Source organism: Streptopelia decaocto (genome assembly GCF_964273445.1).
Source record: "Streptopelia decaocto genome assembly, chromosome: 12".
NCBI classification, from domain to species: Eukaryota; Metazoa; Chordata; class Aves; order Columbiformes; family Columbidae; genus Streptopelia; species Streptopelia decaocto.
The window spans coordinates 9,734,204-9,751,946 of record NC_138667.1 but is presented as its reverse complement, the minus strand read 5'-3'; the positions used below and the strand labels follow the sequence as shown (position 1 = coordinate 9,751,946).

Genomic DNA, 17,743 nt, shown 5'->3' with positions numbered 1-17,743 from the left:
AATTATATATTGCCATTACCAAACTTTATTACTCATATAGTAGATTTTTCTCAGATATTACATAAATTTTGATAACTAGGCACCAAAAAGTCATAAGCTTTTATAGTGATGATTTTGGCACTGATTAAACAAAGTACCCAAGCAGATGCTTAACTTTAAGCACATTCTTAAGTTCAGTGAAAGTCAGTGGCACTTCAGCAAAGCAGATGTTTAACAGAGTTGGGCTCAACTGTTCTGAAAAATAAGCATCTAATTTATTGCTTTTCTGAACTGTGCCCTTAATAATCAACATTTGCTGTGTGTGCATGTACCCATGCACAGCCTGCTGGTACTTGTAACACCACATCATTACACCATTTCCTAGATGCTTTGGTAAAGGTTACTTAAGATGCAACGTGTGTATTTTAACTTTGGAGAACACAAATATCATGTAACCTGTAAGAGTTGTCTGGAGACGTGACAAGAACCCAAGTGTTGTACCAGAAGGATTTCAGCCTCCTGACCACAACGAAGACCCGGCAGGCAGCGAAGCCGGTGCCCGCAGAGTTTTCATTTGCAGGTTCCCGAAGCGCAGAACCTCACCTCCAGCTACGTCCAACGGCCCGTTCTTTTTCCGAAGCTCAATGACAGCTTCCACAAACTCCTTGCCGCCTTTCTTTTCCAAAGTGCTCCCTGAACAGAGAATCGTTAGCTTACTCCTCTGATCCCAGGTTTCCACAGCAAACATGTGATTAATCGTTATTTTTTTATTACGTCATTCTAGAGTTTTCTGCCCAAACATTTTTTTGGGGACTGCAAAGTAAGATCTAAACCTTTTGGGACTTCAGAATTAGCTAGTCATTAAAAACAACAACAACAACAACAAAAAGAAAAAGAAACCAAAACAAAAGACAACCCTAACAACCCAAAAACCTCACATCCCTTGTTCACATTCTCAGAATCCAATTTTAAAGACAAAACACCTGATGTGACATCCCTACCTCCTTCCTTAGCACGAGCATCTGTTAGTGTGACATGTTCCAGAAGAATGTGCTAGCTCAAGAGTGGCTGAAGGTTCATAATTCCTTCCCCTAAGATTCATTTCCCCTCTCTCTTACAAATTCTTTTAAAGAGCCATTTGCCACAATAAGAATTTGAAACTCACCTGATCTTGGTCCCTGACCCCAACAGGTGGCACCAGGAATGAAACAGTCTCGTGAGTGCAGCGGGCTGCTTTACTTGGTAACTGCCCAGCTTGTTGAGCCACCTTTAACCAAGAGGAAGAGCCTCAGAAATCAGGAGAATCTCTAAGGAACATATTCCTCCAATGAACTTCTCTATACTACAGCTAAGGAGCTGGACAAAATCATTCTGGGAGGAGAAGAGCTGTGCAGCGTGTCAGGGCAACCAAAAGGTATGCTGTTTACAAAGGCAGTCCATCACTAAATGGTTTAGATCTTATTTTGCAGCTCTAGTTGTAAATATTAACTTAAAAAAAATGGCCCAAGAAAGCATTTTCCTAACTACATAAGCATCCCACATAATTTTGCACTGTGCATATTAATTATAAAGGTAGATAAGTACAAAGCAGTGATATCATAAAGGCTCTGATTTGAGAGATTACTTTGAAAACTGATTTCCAATAATTCAGAACTAGGATCTCTAAAGATATAGACATTTATTTGGTGAAACCCTTTACTTTCACTGATGAAGAAAGAAAAACCACATTTTCTGATGGAAGTGCACATACTATACGCTCAAGGAAGCAGAACCCCTCCTCCAAGATTCAGTTGACTAAATGGGGTTATAGCTCTAAGAACTAAGAGGACTGCAAGATGCTTTTGCTTTGACACCATTGCTACATTTCTTCCAAAAGTAAAATTAGAAGTTGAAAACAATGCATTTGTTTGTTCACTCAAATACTGGCTCTCTGACCCTGCCTCTATTCTGCCATTGGCAGTCCATTGCTTTTGGAGTACAAAAGCTGAGGATAATTAAACAATGCATGCCTTTTCTTTTGCCTTTTTCATAACGAATTCACAATGAGTGTTGGCCAAAAGCTGGATTGCAAGGTCAGACTGTAATTTGTTCTTTGTGCTCATTTGAGCTTTCTTATATAAATACTTCAGTGTAAGTTTATTCAGACAAACTCCTCACTACGAATTTTCTGAAACTCAAAGTTACCTATTCCTGGGGAACTGAGTGGAAAGCACCATCTTACCACTCTCTTAGAAAAGACAGCGATGAATTTATTTCTAGCAGCAAATAAATAGTCCTTGGAGAGTGTACTGGGAAGGGAGATCCAGCCCAGAATGGAGGTGCCTGGAAATGAGCTGCCAGACACCAGGTCATACAAACATCACTGACAGAGCAGGGATGGGGAAGAAGACAAACAGTCTTCCACTCTAGTTCTAGTCTTGTTGTATGTATTTCTATATCATTCCTATTTATATTTGTATATATTCCAGTTATATTCTCCTCCAGTCCATAAACTCAGATCAGTCCTAAAACCCATGACATTCATAATCCTTAATTTCTCTTGTTTCAAGGGGAAACATAATTAAGCCTTGTGCAGAATCGAGGAACAGAAAAGATCTATTAAGTAGGTCATTTCTTTGCCATTGCAAAGCTGTTGTACATTTAATGGAATTTAGCCTAGTTTGGTTTAATTCAATCCAGAAGGATCTCTTTTTCCTTCTACTGGGAATTAATTTATAATTAAAAGCAATGAACAACCCTGTCAGTTTATTTCACTGAGCTCTCTTCCTGCAGATCCAGTACAAAGAAGAGCAAAAGTAGTATTTGCTAGGAATCAGTGAGGCTTTCTGCATTTACTCCTCAATTATGCTATTCTGTCTGATTAATAGTGAGGGTTTATATCAAAATCGTATTTCAGACCTCTGTTGTAAATTAGCTTCATCTGGGAAAGGACATACTGTATTTAACTATTTTCCACTACATTGGCAAGTTTCTTGATGGAAGTCTGGCTTCACAGCTTCAAGGTTAGTAGCTTATTTGCTCACAGGCATAAATATGTGTCACTCCCATGAGAATAAGATCATTATTATCTCATGCTTTCCAAGCAGGCATTGGTATCAGTGTTGAAAACAGCGTTAGCAGAAATTTAGGCTCTAAAAGTCTCAGGATAACCCCCAGTACATTTAAATTGTTAGGGAAAAAAACAACAAAAATAATAAATAAATAAATAAATAAATAATTTAGATGGGTAAAAGTTAATCATTGGAAGCTAAGCATTTGTGCACTTCTATTCTTTCTTACAGCAGTCAGAGGCAACAGGAACCTACACTAAGGAATGAGCAGTGCAGCTTTGAGAGACAGTTTTCTTTGTAGGGTAGGAAAGCATTTCTTTGTCAAAGGGTAGGAGCAAGCACATCAGCTAAATGGGTCTGAAAGACTTTAAAAGCATATTCTTCAGATACAGGGTATTAGGGCATTTTTATTTTAATGTCTCTGCATAACATTGAGCCAGCCAAGTCCCAGCTGCTCCTGGCAGGCTATGCAGAGCTGCATTTGCCCACACATTACTCAGCAAGTAGTCTGTTCAGAAAAAGCAGGTGTTGTATAACACCCAGCTCTGCAGCAGGACACGTCCCTCCAAACCAGCACTGGAACAGGACCTCAGGCCTGCAGGGACTCCACCCACACAGCAAAGAGGGGGTTCAGGTGAGAGGCTGGGATCACGTGTTTTCTTTTTTTAAGTGTGGGGGGTCCTCACCCTTACCAGTGACTTCTGTATTCAGCCCAAATTCTGAGTTGCCTTCTCAAATTACCAAGGCAGTTCAGTTAAAGTACTGCTACCCTTTTACAAAACCCTTCAAAATACTGTACACAGAGAGGGATACAACTAAGATACTCAAGGGACATTTAAGATACTGAATTAAGATGTCTGTTATGTTTTCTACTGTGTGTTCTCTCATCAGTGTAGCTTAGATGACTGACCACCTGAAAAATGCCTGTAATGTCACTAGCCACGTGCTTCTGGGACCATTGAACATGGCTACAACGGTAATTGGTCCATAGGTAAAACGTAAATGAACTAACCAATCTCAGGAGTTCATAAAATACAGATAGGCTAGATCCAGCATGTCAGATGTGAACATCTGAAACTTGGCATGGAAAGGGTGAACTGGAACTGGTCGTAAGTCTTAAGATCAAGACTCAAATCATATTCAAAACAGGCATTTAACATGTCAAACAAACAATGCCGTAATTCTTTTTCCTGGGTCACACGCCTGCATTGAACGTACTGTTCCTGCACTTCAAATTTTGGCGGTGCGTTCTGTTGTTACTTCTGAAAGTCTGATTTGGTGATAAAGATCAGAAATGCCAACTGAGTTTGCAATTATGCATTTCTTTTTATTATCAGTCAGGACTGCTGGAAGTGAGAAATGAATGCAAATCTGCATAGCTACAACAAGCTTGTGGCTGCTGATTGACCATGCACACACATACAAACTCCGCAGCACTGAACTTGCCATTACCTACTTCACCACCGGTGTAGATGTCAGAGTTTGTCGGGTGAACGACAGCATCACTGTCGATCGTGGCAATGTCAGCCTGTACAACTTGCAACTACAACAGGTAAACAGATGTATATCAACCACGTTGGACAGAGACCCAGCACAGGCTCTACATTTACACATGTACCAACGTCCATATTTTCCTACCTTTACATCTCCAAACCTTGCGCCAAAGGAGTATGCTGAGGTGTGTGTGCAGGTGTGTGTAGAGAAAGGGGTGTAGGGAACAGGAGGAGGAATCTTGAGTATGACATGATCAAATAAATGTTAAAATGACAAGTCAGAGCAATCACACGAGATCATTTCCAAAGTTTTAAAATCAGCTAATACCCCATTTCACTTTGCAGAAACCTAGAACAACCAGTTCCCCACAGAGCATGACACTAAAATATGGAATCTGTTTAAACAAAGAAATTCAGGATCATCAAGCCAAACAAAATAACTAGTTTCTCCATTTTGTCAGCATCAATAAGCTGACAGGCACTAATCTTTGTATGTATAGTGAGCGACTCACCATTTTGTTTTGAAAAACGACAGTCTCCTTCATATGGAGGACACCATGTATTTGCAGGCAGGGTTGTAATGAATTTGCTTTTAAAAATTTAAATGATCGATCTTACATTTTAAAGATACAGCATATTTGCTAATTATGTGTTGGAATGACTGAGACGTACAAATATACATATTTCAGATAAAGGCTGATTTAAAAATTAGCCTTCTTAAATATTTTTCTTATTAAATTACATATGTACATTCCCATAGGAAATGCAGTAGTAGAGGAATTATGGGTTGTAATCCATTAAGGAAGTTCTAAAAAAAGACAGCAGCAGGTATAATCAAATAAGAAAGGAAGGCAGTACATAATGCATAAAAGTTAATTTTTCTTTTGCTGAAGAACAGGCTTTTGTTGAAGGATGATTTTTGTTTTCAATCTGGAACAAGACAGAAGCTTTAAAAGCGATATACCACCTACAATAGTATGTGGAAGTTCAGTGTTGATATAATGTCAGCATTTTTTTTCAGCTGAATGTGAAAGGGACAAGGAGTAATTTAAGCGTAATGGAAACAAATTGTTTAACAGAATTAAACATGAAATCAAGGTAAGAAAGATTTGGGGATAGTTCATTATTCCTCTTTAAAAATTGTATGGTTACTCTGAGTATCAGGAAGAAACCCCAGGACTGCAGTTAGAATGGAGAAACTGCTTATTTTGAAAACAACCTGACAAAAAGGTATTTTAGTCCTCAAAGTATCCAAATAAGAAACCCCCCAAAATAGCTAACAGTCACATATGATCATTATGGAAAAGAATTTAAATGATTTGTTTTAACTGAAATCAACTTGAAGACCAGCAATAACTGCAAGTATTCAGATTTGGTGAAAAAAAAGTCTTTTGAATACAGTTCTTCAAGAAAACAGAACCTGCGAGATTTGAATTTCTGCTTTTATTAAATGTATGAAGCCCTAGAGAGTAAATTCTGGGTTCCATAACTTCCATGTGACCGTTAGTTGTGTCAACCCATGCCCCATTTACCTAGGTCATCTTTAAGGTCAATGTCAGCATTGGTAGGATTGATAATGGCCTCCACCTCGAAGCCGGCTAAATTACTGATTTCACTGTGAATAAGGTTCAGCTGAAAAGAAAAGCATGAGGTGGGAAATAACAGGACAGCTGGGAAATCACAGAGAAGCTGCAGAAAAGTGAGCTTTGCAACACAGATGGAGATAGCATCACTGCAAACATATATGCAAAATAAAAGGCAGGTCATAAATGAGGATTATTATCCAAAAAAAATTCAAACACAAGACTCAAACATTCTTCACACTGGGAGGATATGAATGTACCGACTAATAAACTCTATTTTGGCTTTGCGCTGACTGCTATTTGGGATTCTTAGCTTGGCATTAGAAGAGGATACTTGTTTCGCCTTGTGGTATAGATGAAGGACACCCTAATCATTTCTCAAGCATCTATTACAGGAATGTGCCATGACCGTTCAGCGCTGCTACTGGATAAAAGATGCTGCTCCTCCTTCTTTATGCCAGCAAACAGAAGCCTATCTGGGGGGAAGCACGCCCTGTCTCCAGTGGTTCCTCCATCCTAACAAAAGGACATGTTTCTTTTTCTTTCGTTATTAGTGGTCACCGTTTTCTATATCGCTGTCACTTCAGTTTTCATTTGTACAATTCTGCTGCCTTTTGGAATGGCTGGTGACATGCAGTAAGCAGGCACTATTCTGTACTGATTGCTTCTAGTTTTTATTTGCTTTACTTCTCTTTGTCATTTATGAAAATTGAGATTTTAACCCCACCCATTAATGCACAATAAGGCTGAGGGGAGACCTCCTCGCTCTCTACAACTGCCTGAAAGGAGGTTGGAGCATGGAGGGTGTTGGTCTCTTCTTCTGAGTACCAAGTGACAGGATGAGAGGAAATGGCCTCAAGTTGCACCAAGGGAGGTTCAGATTGGATATTAGGAAAAATTTCTTCACGGAAAGGGTTGTCAGGCATTGGAACAGGCTGTCCAGGGCAGTGGTGGAGTCACCATCTCTGGAGGGGTTTAAAAGATGTGGAGATGAGGATCTTAGGGACATGTTATAGTGCCAGAGTTAGGCTATGGTTGGGCTCAATGATCTTGAAGGTCTCTTCCAACCAAAATGATGCTATGATTAACTCCTCTCATTAACACCCATGTATTCAAAACATGCTTCTCAATTGCTGCCTGAACCATTACAGAAGCAGAAGGATTTCTCATGGGTATACAGTAAGGTAAAGCAGTTAGCACAGATATCTAAAAATTAACCTCAAATCTGTACATGCTCTTTAAAGTATAAAAATAATTAATGAAATATGAGAAAGCGCAGATTTCAGCTTCTAGCAATACATTTTGAGCAAGCCTTACAAACTAGTATATAAAATAAGAAGTTGATTAAAAAAAATCGGACCAGCAATGGTAACAAACTGATCCTACTGTATCATACTAGGGAGGATGTTTTTTGGAAGTACTTAGAGGTGTAAAGCAACAGCTGAGTTTGCTCACTACTGAGTTTGGGTGTCTCATCATAGTACGTGACCCACAGCACAGAAGAAACATCATTTAAGGCAATTTGATGAGAATGCTGAACTTGGCAAAGGTTGACAGGTAGGAGAGGAAGCTCATAACCAGGGTGTGTGACACTGCTTCGTCCTCAGCCTCAGGAGTCTGATTTCACATGTACCAAGTTTACTTCCACCAAAACTTAAAACACTTTAAAGTGCAAAACATGCACTTTCATGCATGGAAAATGGTTATCTATATCATAAATTATGCTCTTATCAACAGCATGCATTTAAAATGATCATTTCAGTAGCTGATTAGGCAATATAAAAATCAACTATGAAACAGAAAGTTCTCATTGATTTATGCAAGTCCTGAAGCCAGCTGCAGTTAAGCCAGGCTTTCTTTCTAAGCCAAAGCCTGCTGGGTTCAACCTATGAAGCATAACACCTACATTCAGGCATGGCAATGAATCTCATCAATAACTGAGTTCTGTCTCTTGGTTTGTAATCCACATTCTGTAAACTTAACACTTCAAATCTTCTCCTTGTGTATGTGAGTTTATTAATAGGGAATGTGAGCCAATTCACATCACCAATACAAGTGAATGGGTCATTTAAGGAGGCCAACATCCATATGCTTAGTTTTATGAAAAAAATATTTCCATTCCATTCATGTGATTACATGAATTGACCTTCTTTCTCTTTTTAAAAGCTTGCATTTTCATATAGTTTACTCAAGCAACATATGCAAATTATGTTCCCTCAAAACAGGGTGATTTTGGCTAAAAATGAGTGTAATTCAGCCCTGGTTTAGGTACAGGTCTGTTCGGGAATTCGTAATAAAATCTAAGCAAGCTTGCTTTCCAAATAGCTTAGAATCTTTTAATACTTCACACGTGGCACGTTATTCATACCTGAGTTTGAGTCTTGAGTTTGACTACAAGCAACTGCTGTTTAAAAAAAAAAAAAGTCAAATCAAATAAAACCAAAATGTTAAAGAAACTTTATGAATTTTGAAATAAACACAACAACAAAACACATGCACACACCAAAAGACTGTTTTGTGGAGATTTTTGCATGTTCCTAAGTGTATTTTGTTCTTTTTATAGGTGACTCCTTTTGATCCCTAATTCTGTGTTCTACAACTTTTTGCCCCAGATCTCCTGGCTGCAGACCATTTTGGTTTCAGATCTTTAATCTGTCTCTGTGCCTACTCATATATGGGATTTACATAGCAACCAGCCGATAATTAAAGTTTTAACAGCAACAAGATGCTTAAAAAGCCGCCCAGCACTGATAGCATATGTTGGCAGCTAAGTATTATTTTACTAAACGTTGCATGTACTGTTCACTGCACTGTTAGCTATATGATTGCCAAAAAACAATTAAAAAAAAGATGTTGTCCCATAGAATTAAATTCTCCAATGAATAATTGCTTAATTTTACTACCCAATAGTAGGAAACACGTATTAGATGGAAGAAGTGACTCCCTAATGGGCCACTTAAAAAAAATAGGCACAACGTACAAATACATGTGCAAAGAATGGACATAACTTCAGGTAATATTTATATTACATGTGAGTTAGACTAGATAAAGTGCAGATGGCACTTAGGAGGTCCAGGAATATTTTCTGAACCAAACCTTGCATTTCTTATTTCAGACAAAACTACCTTTAAAATCTTGTAACTTTTTTCTGGTGTGAGTTTCATACAGAAAACTGAAGATGCTTATTGCAGACAATAAGCTGAGTTCGCTCTGAAAGTCCAAATCCTAACGCTTAGAGGCAGAGTTTTAAGACCTCAAGCCCATCTACTCCGTAATTGTCTCAGGAAAAACAAATTAGTTAATGTGCAGAATACCACGTTTTCTTTGGGATGTCACTTGTGGGATGTGCAATTATTTACATAGTTTACTAGATTTTAAGAGTTAATTAGAGTAGCACTAATACATTTCCACAGGAATAACTGAAGGGTTCTTTGCCGTTTCCTGACCTCTGAGAATTTCTAGCTGACTGTCAGAAGTTACCTGAAGATTAAATGCAATGACAGTATATTTTAAAAACTAAATGATACCCAGGTTTGCAACATTCTCATTTGTGTCTTCAGTAGCTAAATCTGTGGATATGAGAAGGAAGAAAAGCTGTTCTTGCAAATAAAGCCCTTCCCTTTCCCTCCTGCAAACATGGAGCCAAGAAAAGAATTCTCCCATTAAATACTCATAAGTGACGTGATACTGAGAACAGGATTTATTTTCTTCCTTCTCTGCATCTAGTCAATTATTTCCTGATCTAGCAGATAGTGGTTTTGTAGACCAAAGAGACATGATGCAAAGGTGTTCAAGGATGTCACGGGAGGTTCGAAAGATAGCAGTTTGGTTTTTTCCGCTTCAGGTTTTTGTGTTTGCCCTGTGGTTTATTAAGAACACACAGAGCATGAAATTATATTGAGAATCCGTATGTACAAATTCAAGAAAAATCAAATAACTGTGATTAATACAAATATGTTAGCTTTTCAAATGGAAAAGCTCAGAATGTTTTTACATATTAAGCTTTCCTTCCATCCATGTGAAGAGCGTAACTGTATCTCCATTTTGCAAATGGGGAAGGCAACAGAGAAAGAAAAGGTCATTTACAATATCTTTGAATCCGCCAAAATCAGAAGGCAGGAGTCATGGTTTCCAGGCCTCCAGCCGAACCACCTAAACTCGCTGTTCCTCCCTGCCCAAGAGATTTTTCCTTCCCTGAAAATGCTGTTTAAGGACAGTGAGGATGTGCTGAACAGCAGACGGGTCCTGCCGCAAACAGGCAAACACCTTCTGCCCTCACAGGCTTTGGAAAAAAACAACATGCACAAATCTAAGGAATCAAACTGCAACACTACTGTGCAGAATCACTGTTGAAGCAAATTCTTAGTTCTTTATGAATACCAAATGGCACTAATTTAAGACAACTATAAAGAACCAGATTTTTTCCTGTGAAGTATCATACTTAGATAAATACTTTAAAACCAATATTATATTTTTAAACAGCAATTGCATGTAGAAATGGCTCAGCAGAAGCATTTAGCCAATTCAAAGTCACTAGTTTTTTTATAGATAATTGTTATATTTAATTTTTAAATTTCCAAAATAAATAGCAATTATTTGAGACTTCCATGTGTCACTTAAATAATTAACAACCACCACCATCAATGAGACTGCAGCCTGATAAACCTGCACGGAGCAGCAGACACCCAGGAGCCTCTTGGCCCATGCAAAACACACCTCACGTGTAGGAGAGAGAAAGGCTCCAACTCCCACCGATCCCAAGATTGAAAGATTTATCTTTGCCTTTTTATTCCAAGGAAATAAACATTATTTTGATAATTTTGAAAATGCATGTTTTGAAAATATTTCTAGGAATAAACCAGCATAAAAGGGTTTTTTTTTGTTGTTGTTTTTATGCTAAGTATAATCTCTTTGATCACTACAGCACAAAGTTGTTTTGCATTTTACGCTTTCCACATTTTCAGTCTTAATGAGAAAGAATTTAGCTTGGTCTAAATGTGCTATTTTGGGGGTAAATCAGAACAAAGACATTAATACATTATTTCTCAGCTCAAACAAGTCACAAATAATAGGATACAGAAAACTCCTATATTCGTTAGACATAGCCTACTTTGCTTAGAGTTTTACACTAACCATTTACTGCCTCTGAAGACAGTTTCTCACAGGGAATCAAAACCAAAATATAACCTGTGCCAGAGACACCTCAACAGCACCTATGGATTCTCTGCACCTCAGTAATTCATCCATTTCAACCGGAGTGTTCCCTCACAGGAGACAAATGGGTTTCCATTTTTCTTTTAATTATGTGTACTGTGTTACAACTAAAAGCTGACACCTGGCCCCTCTCATGCACTAACTGACCATGACCCAGCATGGGGCCAAACATGTCATATCAGTAGCTTTGTCAGGGGCTGCACTCCAAGCAAATGAGAAAGCCAGAAAATCCATTTCCCAGCACAAGGTACTCACTGGAGAGCTCTACAACAGACTCTGGCTTTGCTCCCCACAGCTTAAAGCAGTCCTGGAGTTCATGATTCTCTTCCATTGCGCCAAGACCAAAGTCCTGGTTATTTGCTGGGTCAGTCTTGCTGGAACGCAACACCAGGTCTTATTACAGGTTTCTTATAGTAACTAAAAGGGGCTCAAGATCAGGTCCAGAAGGCTGATGTTACTTGCTTTTTTGAAACAGTTTATAAATTCTGGGTTCTAATTTAGTCATTAAAATGTTTTATAAAAATACATTCAAAACTACCCCCCTAACAAAAAAACCCTACCAAATGAGCAATCTAACCCTAGCTGTAAAATTAAAGGTGGAAAATCACATAACTTGCAAAAAACAATGTTACTCTCGTGCAAACAAACTGTGGAAGGATAAATGGAGAACCACCTGAGTATGACATAAAAATGAGTCAGAGGAGACACATCCCACAATGGACAATGGCTCATCTTTTATGACTTACAATGATCTGATTACTGAATGATGGAAGAAAGATGCAGTTTTACTTAACAAAATTTTGTATCATGAACTAAAGGCAGGTTTCAAGATAAAAGACCGAATTAATTTAATGAATTGTCTCTTTAAATGGATCCTCTCTTTAATCAGACATGTATTTGTATTAAACCACCCCATGTCCCAAAGCATATTCACAGGGAAAAAAGGATTGTTGACTTCTAGCTTTTCATAAAAGCATTATTCATTATTACACAGCACTAACTTTTGTAAATAACAAAGCAGAACAAAGCATAAAACCATTATTATGCGCAAATGTCTAAAATAGTTTTTGATAAAAACCTGTAAATCATTTACATCAGCAGTGAAGTGGGCTGCCCATTGGAAAAAAGACATTTTAGTCTTAGAATAATCTCATCTTCAGCAGAAGCTGAGCTGTAACAATTATGCTGCTTATGAATAAAGTGAGATAGATTACAAGCACACAGGCTTTCCTTCGAGTATTTAATTATGTAGCCATATGAAGTCTCATTTATATATTGTTAAAATGTTCCAAAAGTGGTTTCAGAGAATTTCTTTGTTCAAAAACTAATATGATACATCTCCTCAAGTGCTCAGTGGGGAAATGTCCATTGTACCTAGATGTTCTGGGGAAAGTGGGATGGTGGGAGGGGGTATTCCCTAAGCAGCGCTGAAAATAGGTACTCATTTATAAAAACGCAGGAGCATACCTTCTGGCCCAGAAACAGACTTTTGGTGGACAGGACTGTGAAACCATCCGCAGGAGTTCCCTCTGTTGTGCTGTCAGCACTGGCTGATTTGCTCACTTCTCCCTGCTTCTTCTTCCAAAAATACAGTTAATTAGTTAACTCAAGACTGAGAGAAAAACACCATTTAACAACACTAAGATATATGACATGCCATAAATGCTTACCAGGCAATAAAATGCCAGTACAAACACTGGGGTTTGGATTTTATCCTTCAGTCTAACTAAGGTGACTGATTTCAGCTGAAAGAACCAATAGAAAAAATGACCTCAACGTCTGCACATCTACATAAGCCTTTTCTTGCCTAGGACAGTGCACAATTCAGACGACAGTTCTCTTAAATGTTGCAGGAAAACATGTAAACACCCCAGACTTTTAACAGCTTTCTGATGGCTTTTGTGGAAAATGATGATGTATCTATTTATACATGTAGGTGGACATTAATTTTAAGGTAAAAACTGACTTGTTAGAGCACAAACTTTATCTCTCTGTGAAGGGAGGTGCTCCCAGATTTCCGAAACTGATTTTTAGAAATACTGCTTTGAATTCTGGTCATCCTCAGAGCCAGTGTCAGAAGAATACATGTACTTTCTACCTGCCTAGTAGCAGAAAATGGGCCGAACAATTTTCTCTGTCTTGTTTAACATGATCATCTTCATCTCCAGTAAAGCTGTAGGGGGAGAGGAAGTTCCTCGCAACCACTATTCCTTTTTCCAACTGTATTACTGAAATAAAGTGATAGGTTTCAAGAATGAATTGATTTACTGAATAAAAATGAGAACTAGGAACGGGTTGAAAAGGATGTTTCATGAAGACAGTGAACTGACTGCTGTAGTTATAAACTCAGTTGGTGACCAAAATAATTTTATATTTTCCATAAAATTACTACTTATGATTTAATATAAATATTCGGTGCCTCAGCAATACATATGCTGAAGCTAAAAAGCACACCTGGAATATTAAGCAAGCCACCATTCTCCTATTCTCCCTTTCCAAAGTATATAAACTAAATCTGTGGCTGAGCAACTAAAATGACTTTGATGCAAGGGTATATTGGTGCTTGTAGAAGCTGTAACCATGCTTTACTTTACACAAATGTTTTGAAAATTAGATTTTCATGGGTCCAATTTCAATTTCCCAGGAGTTTACTGTTAGCCAAATACCAATATAGTAAGCAGACAATACAGTTTATTGTGTGGAAGAAAAACAGAACCCCACAACAGACTTCCTGCTTTTGTAATCAAGTAGGGGGAAAAAAAAATCCAGATTTAGGTAAATTATTAGTGCATGTTTATTAGAGCCACTGCACTTGAAATGTCAGCTACTAGGTGCTCTAAAAGACAAAACTAAATTCAACAGTTCAAAAAACAAAAAAGTGAAACAATTAGAAGGGTGACCAAGTAAACAATAACAGAGACATACATGATGCATACAGAAGCTTTGTCTGACAGGAAAGGCGACTTTTCACATGCACCGTCCATTTCACATGAAATTCATGTTATTTTTTTATATAACTTCATAGCTTACTGCTTGACTGTAGTTGTTTTGCAAAAAAAAATCCTTGGCTAAACACACACACATTAGAAAGATTCCCTGCTCCTACAAACTGATACTAAAAAAGGAGGAAAGGAATGTTCACTCTAGCTTAAAAAAAAAAGTTATTCTTAGTTTCCTAACACAAGAAAAATCATGTTTTGGTCCTCTTGTTTTTCCCCTCACCTCCACACTTCATTTTGAATGAGTTTAATTAATTGCTAGGAATTAAAACCAAAACAAAATACAAGTCTAAACATGCAGGATTCTCATCTATAACATATTAAAAACAGAGGGAGACATTTGTGCATCTTTAGCTCAGCCAAAGCAATTTTGTGTAGCCATAACGCTACACATAGCCATAACGCTACTATGACATTGCAAGAGACTCAGCTACCTGCTCTAGCAGAAATGCACCCTACTGAAATATTTCACCCACTTTGGATTTCATCAAATCGACTAAGAGGAATCTTTTACTAAGCTGGAACAAACAAAATTAAAACAAACAAACACCACAATGAAAAACGAAACAAATAAGCCAAAACACACACACAAGACTGACACACTGCTCCTGAAATTCATGTTGTCAACAACACATGGAACAGAAAGTTGACCCTGTGTGATGCCCCCCACAGCTATGACAAGCAAGCTTGTTGGGTTTAAAACAAACAGGTGACTCTACCTTGGATTTCCTCGCTCCTTTCTTGCCACCTGTTTTCTTTGATACAGTTTTTTTCTGTGATGGAGACTTGGCCTTCTTTGCTGGAGGTGGAGTGATGATGGCTTCCAGTTTTCCTTTTGATCCTCGCTTCTTTGCCAACAGCTCTGGGTGAATATTGGGTAACACTCCACCACTGGCTATGGTGACCCCTTTCAATAGCTAACAAAAAAAATAAAAGTTGTAGATAACAATTTTCAGCATTCACTCACCAATAAATAGAAAATGACAGTCACTACAAACTTTGTACATTTTAATTGGTTCTTGTGTTTTTCGCAACACGTTATCCTTGAAGAAGAGAGCCATGAAATGGAGCTGATCATGTACTAAATTTTAACTATAAAGTGAATAGGTATTCTTGCACATATGCTTGTTAGTATCTCTTGGGCTCACACCAGATGAGTTTCTGTGAGGCCATGCAATCCAGACCGTTACCCAGCTGCCAGAAAACAGAACAGCCCCAGGCCCAGATGTGAGGGTTCTGCAGGTGGTCTGCGGCAGGGACGGGACCCCAAAGTCCATGGGATGCGACTGCAATGGCTACCACGCTGTGGAGAACCCAATATCTGTCCCAATTACTGAATTTTCTTGAAAGTGCATTTTTAAAACAGATTTTTTTTTATTAGAAGATGAAACTTCAAATGGAGAGTAACATTTATACAAATCTCTATACCTGAAGTCTTTCTTAAAAAAAAAATCTTTACGTAGTTGAAGAAAAGCAGATTAATACTCAAAAGTCTGCAGTTCACTCAAGCCTTTAAAAGCAGAGGTGAAATATATAATGTTTTGTATTTAAAACCACTTCAACTCATTTTTTATACACCTAACTGGGACTCATTCACTGTTCAGGAGGATACAAAAGGTGACATTAAAGTCCCTCAGGTACTCCCACCTTCTGAGTCGTGTTTACTGCTCCCCAGCCACAACTCAGTGAGGCTCCAAGCTCACAAAGGGATGATGAATGGAAAGTATCAAATTTCAGACAAAGTCAGGAGGCGGTTGGTTTGGGGATATTATTTCCTTTTTTCCTGCTCCATCACGATATGTAGGTTTGGAAACAATATCTTTTCAGAGCTGTTTTTACAGCACCTCACACAAACGGACATTAATCCTAGCCAGTGTCCCTGGCTGACACCACAGCTCTGTAATAATAATGCTCAATTTTTTTTCTGGCTGAGTTACACGCATTTTGAAATCTGCAAAGGACACAGACTTGCAAGAGATCCAGAGCTCTTAATTCTGTGGTCAAAACTGACAGACTTCAATGGGAACATGATAGGTCCTGCTGAGTCCTAAGCTGCATAAGGGAGAAAACACAAACAAACAAAAAAGCATCTACAAGATTTTCTCCGTGTCCCTGTAGAGTTTATGACAATGTCCTGCTCTAACAGAAGTGGATGTAATAGTGAGAGCATCTCCATTGCATTTTTACACATTTTAAGAGTCCTGAAATACATAATTAAGCTGCGTGCTACAGTTTGTTAGGCAGGCAGTGCACTAGTGAGTGAATGAGCTGCTTCCTGGTGGGCTACTCAACAAGCAGAGTTCTTGAGTTACAATTCAGCTATATGGAAAGACAATTTAAAAAGCCCTAAAGGAAATTGTGGCCCTCACACAGTGAAGTTTTTTCTTACCTGATTTAATTCTTCATCATTTGCTACAGCCAACAGGATGTGTCTAGGAGTGACTCGACCCTTCTTGTTGTCCCTTGCTGCATTTCCAGCCAATTCAAGAATTTCCGCTGGGAAAAAAGTAAGTCCCTTTTAATTATTGCAATCATTAAGAAAAATCAATGTGTTATTTAGCATCCATGCAAAAAGATATCTGAATTATATCATGTTATTCCTAACTACTGTAGAATACCCTCAATAGACATCTAACCCTAACATTACAATTTCATTTTATATATCTAATCACCGATGGGCGAGTGCACACTCGAAGTCCTGTAGTCTAAACTATATTCACTTTTTTGTCCTTTTAAAGCAGCTCCTCTAGATTCTTGACTTTTCAGTGTTCTTGTCAGGGCTACTGTGTGTTCATCTCCCAGGATCCCTCTCCTGTCAGGTGACAGAGTACTAGATGTACAAACGCTGCAGTTTTTTTTCCTCAAACCTGTCATATATGTGAGTTCTGGCTTACATCGATTCTATTTTTTTACTAGTGGAAACGACATTAATCTCAGTTTGTAATTTTTAACATTATGGAAACATGTAAGCACACATCCAAGTTAGGACACTAAGACTACAAACTCCACTGCTGCACTGACTTAATGTTGTTTTTTTTTTCCTCTATCTGAAAAGATCCTGGCTAAAAAAGTAATTGATGAATCATGTCTGTTTGCTCCCAGTAAATTATCTCCGTAAAAGAAATCTCCAGTCCTGACAAAACATATTTAGCAGCTGTGCATAAAATGACTTTTATTGCAATCAGGAAAGATTAACTTGCTCCCCTGCAAAGATCTATGAAGTGAAAGGCTACAGCATTACCTGCTCACTCATCTGTCTTCGACTCAACAAGCCTTAGGCACAGAATGCAATTAATTACAAGAAAGTCTGGGGAACAATTTAAAAAAAATGACATAACATGTTTATCTGACTTCACAATAATGTGCTATTGCTGTCTCCGTTACACATAACCTTTCATCTCCCTCTGTACAGACTGTGTTTCACT

General features: G+C 38.2%; 1 protein-coding gene across 6 annotated transcripts in view; it reads right to left on the bottom strand.

Moving 5' to 3' along the window:
• Positions 1 to 17,743, bottom strand: part of MACROH2A1 (macroH2A.1 histone) — a 46,342-nt gene that overhangs the window by 7,942 nt on the left and 20,657 nt on the right. Inside the window, exons 3-8 of one of the 6 annotated variants that reach the window (XM_082063987.1) lie at positions 16,708 to 16,814; positions 15,038 to 15,235; positions 12,787 to 12,897; positions 8,474 to 8,509; positions 6,055 to 6,154; positions 583 to 672 (exon numbers count right to left, since the gene is read on the bottom strand). In XM_082063987.1, coding sequence (XP_081920113.1) covers positions 583 to 672; positions 6,055 to 6,154; positions 8,474 to 8,509; positions 12,787 to 12,897; positions 15,038 to 15,235; positions 16,708 to 16,814 — 642 coding nt within the window. Of the gene's footprint in view, positions 1 to 582; positions 673 to 4,481; positions 4,573 to 6,054; positions 6,155 to 8,473; positions 8,510 to 12,786; positions 12,898 to 15,037; positions 15,236 to 16,707; positions 16,815 to 17,743 lie in introns of all 6 variants that reach the window. The other 5 variants (XM_082063988.1, XM_082063989.1, XM_082063991.1 and 2 more) reach the window with 5 other exon arrangements.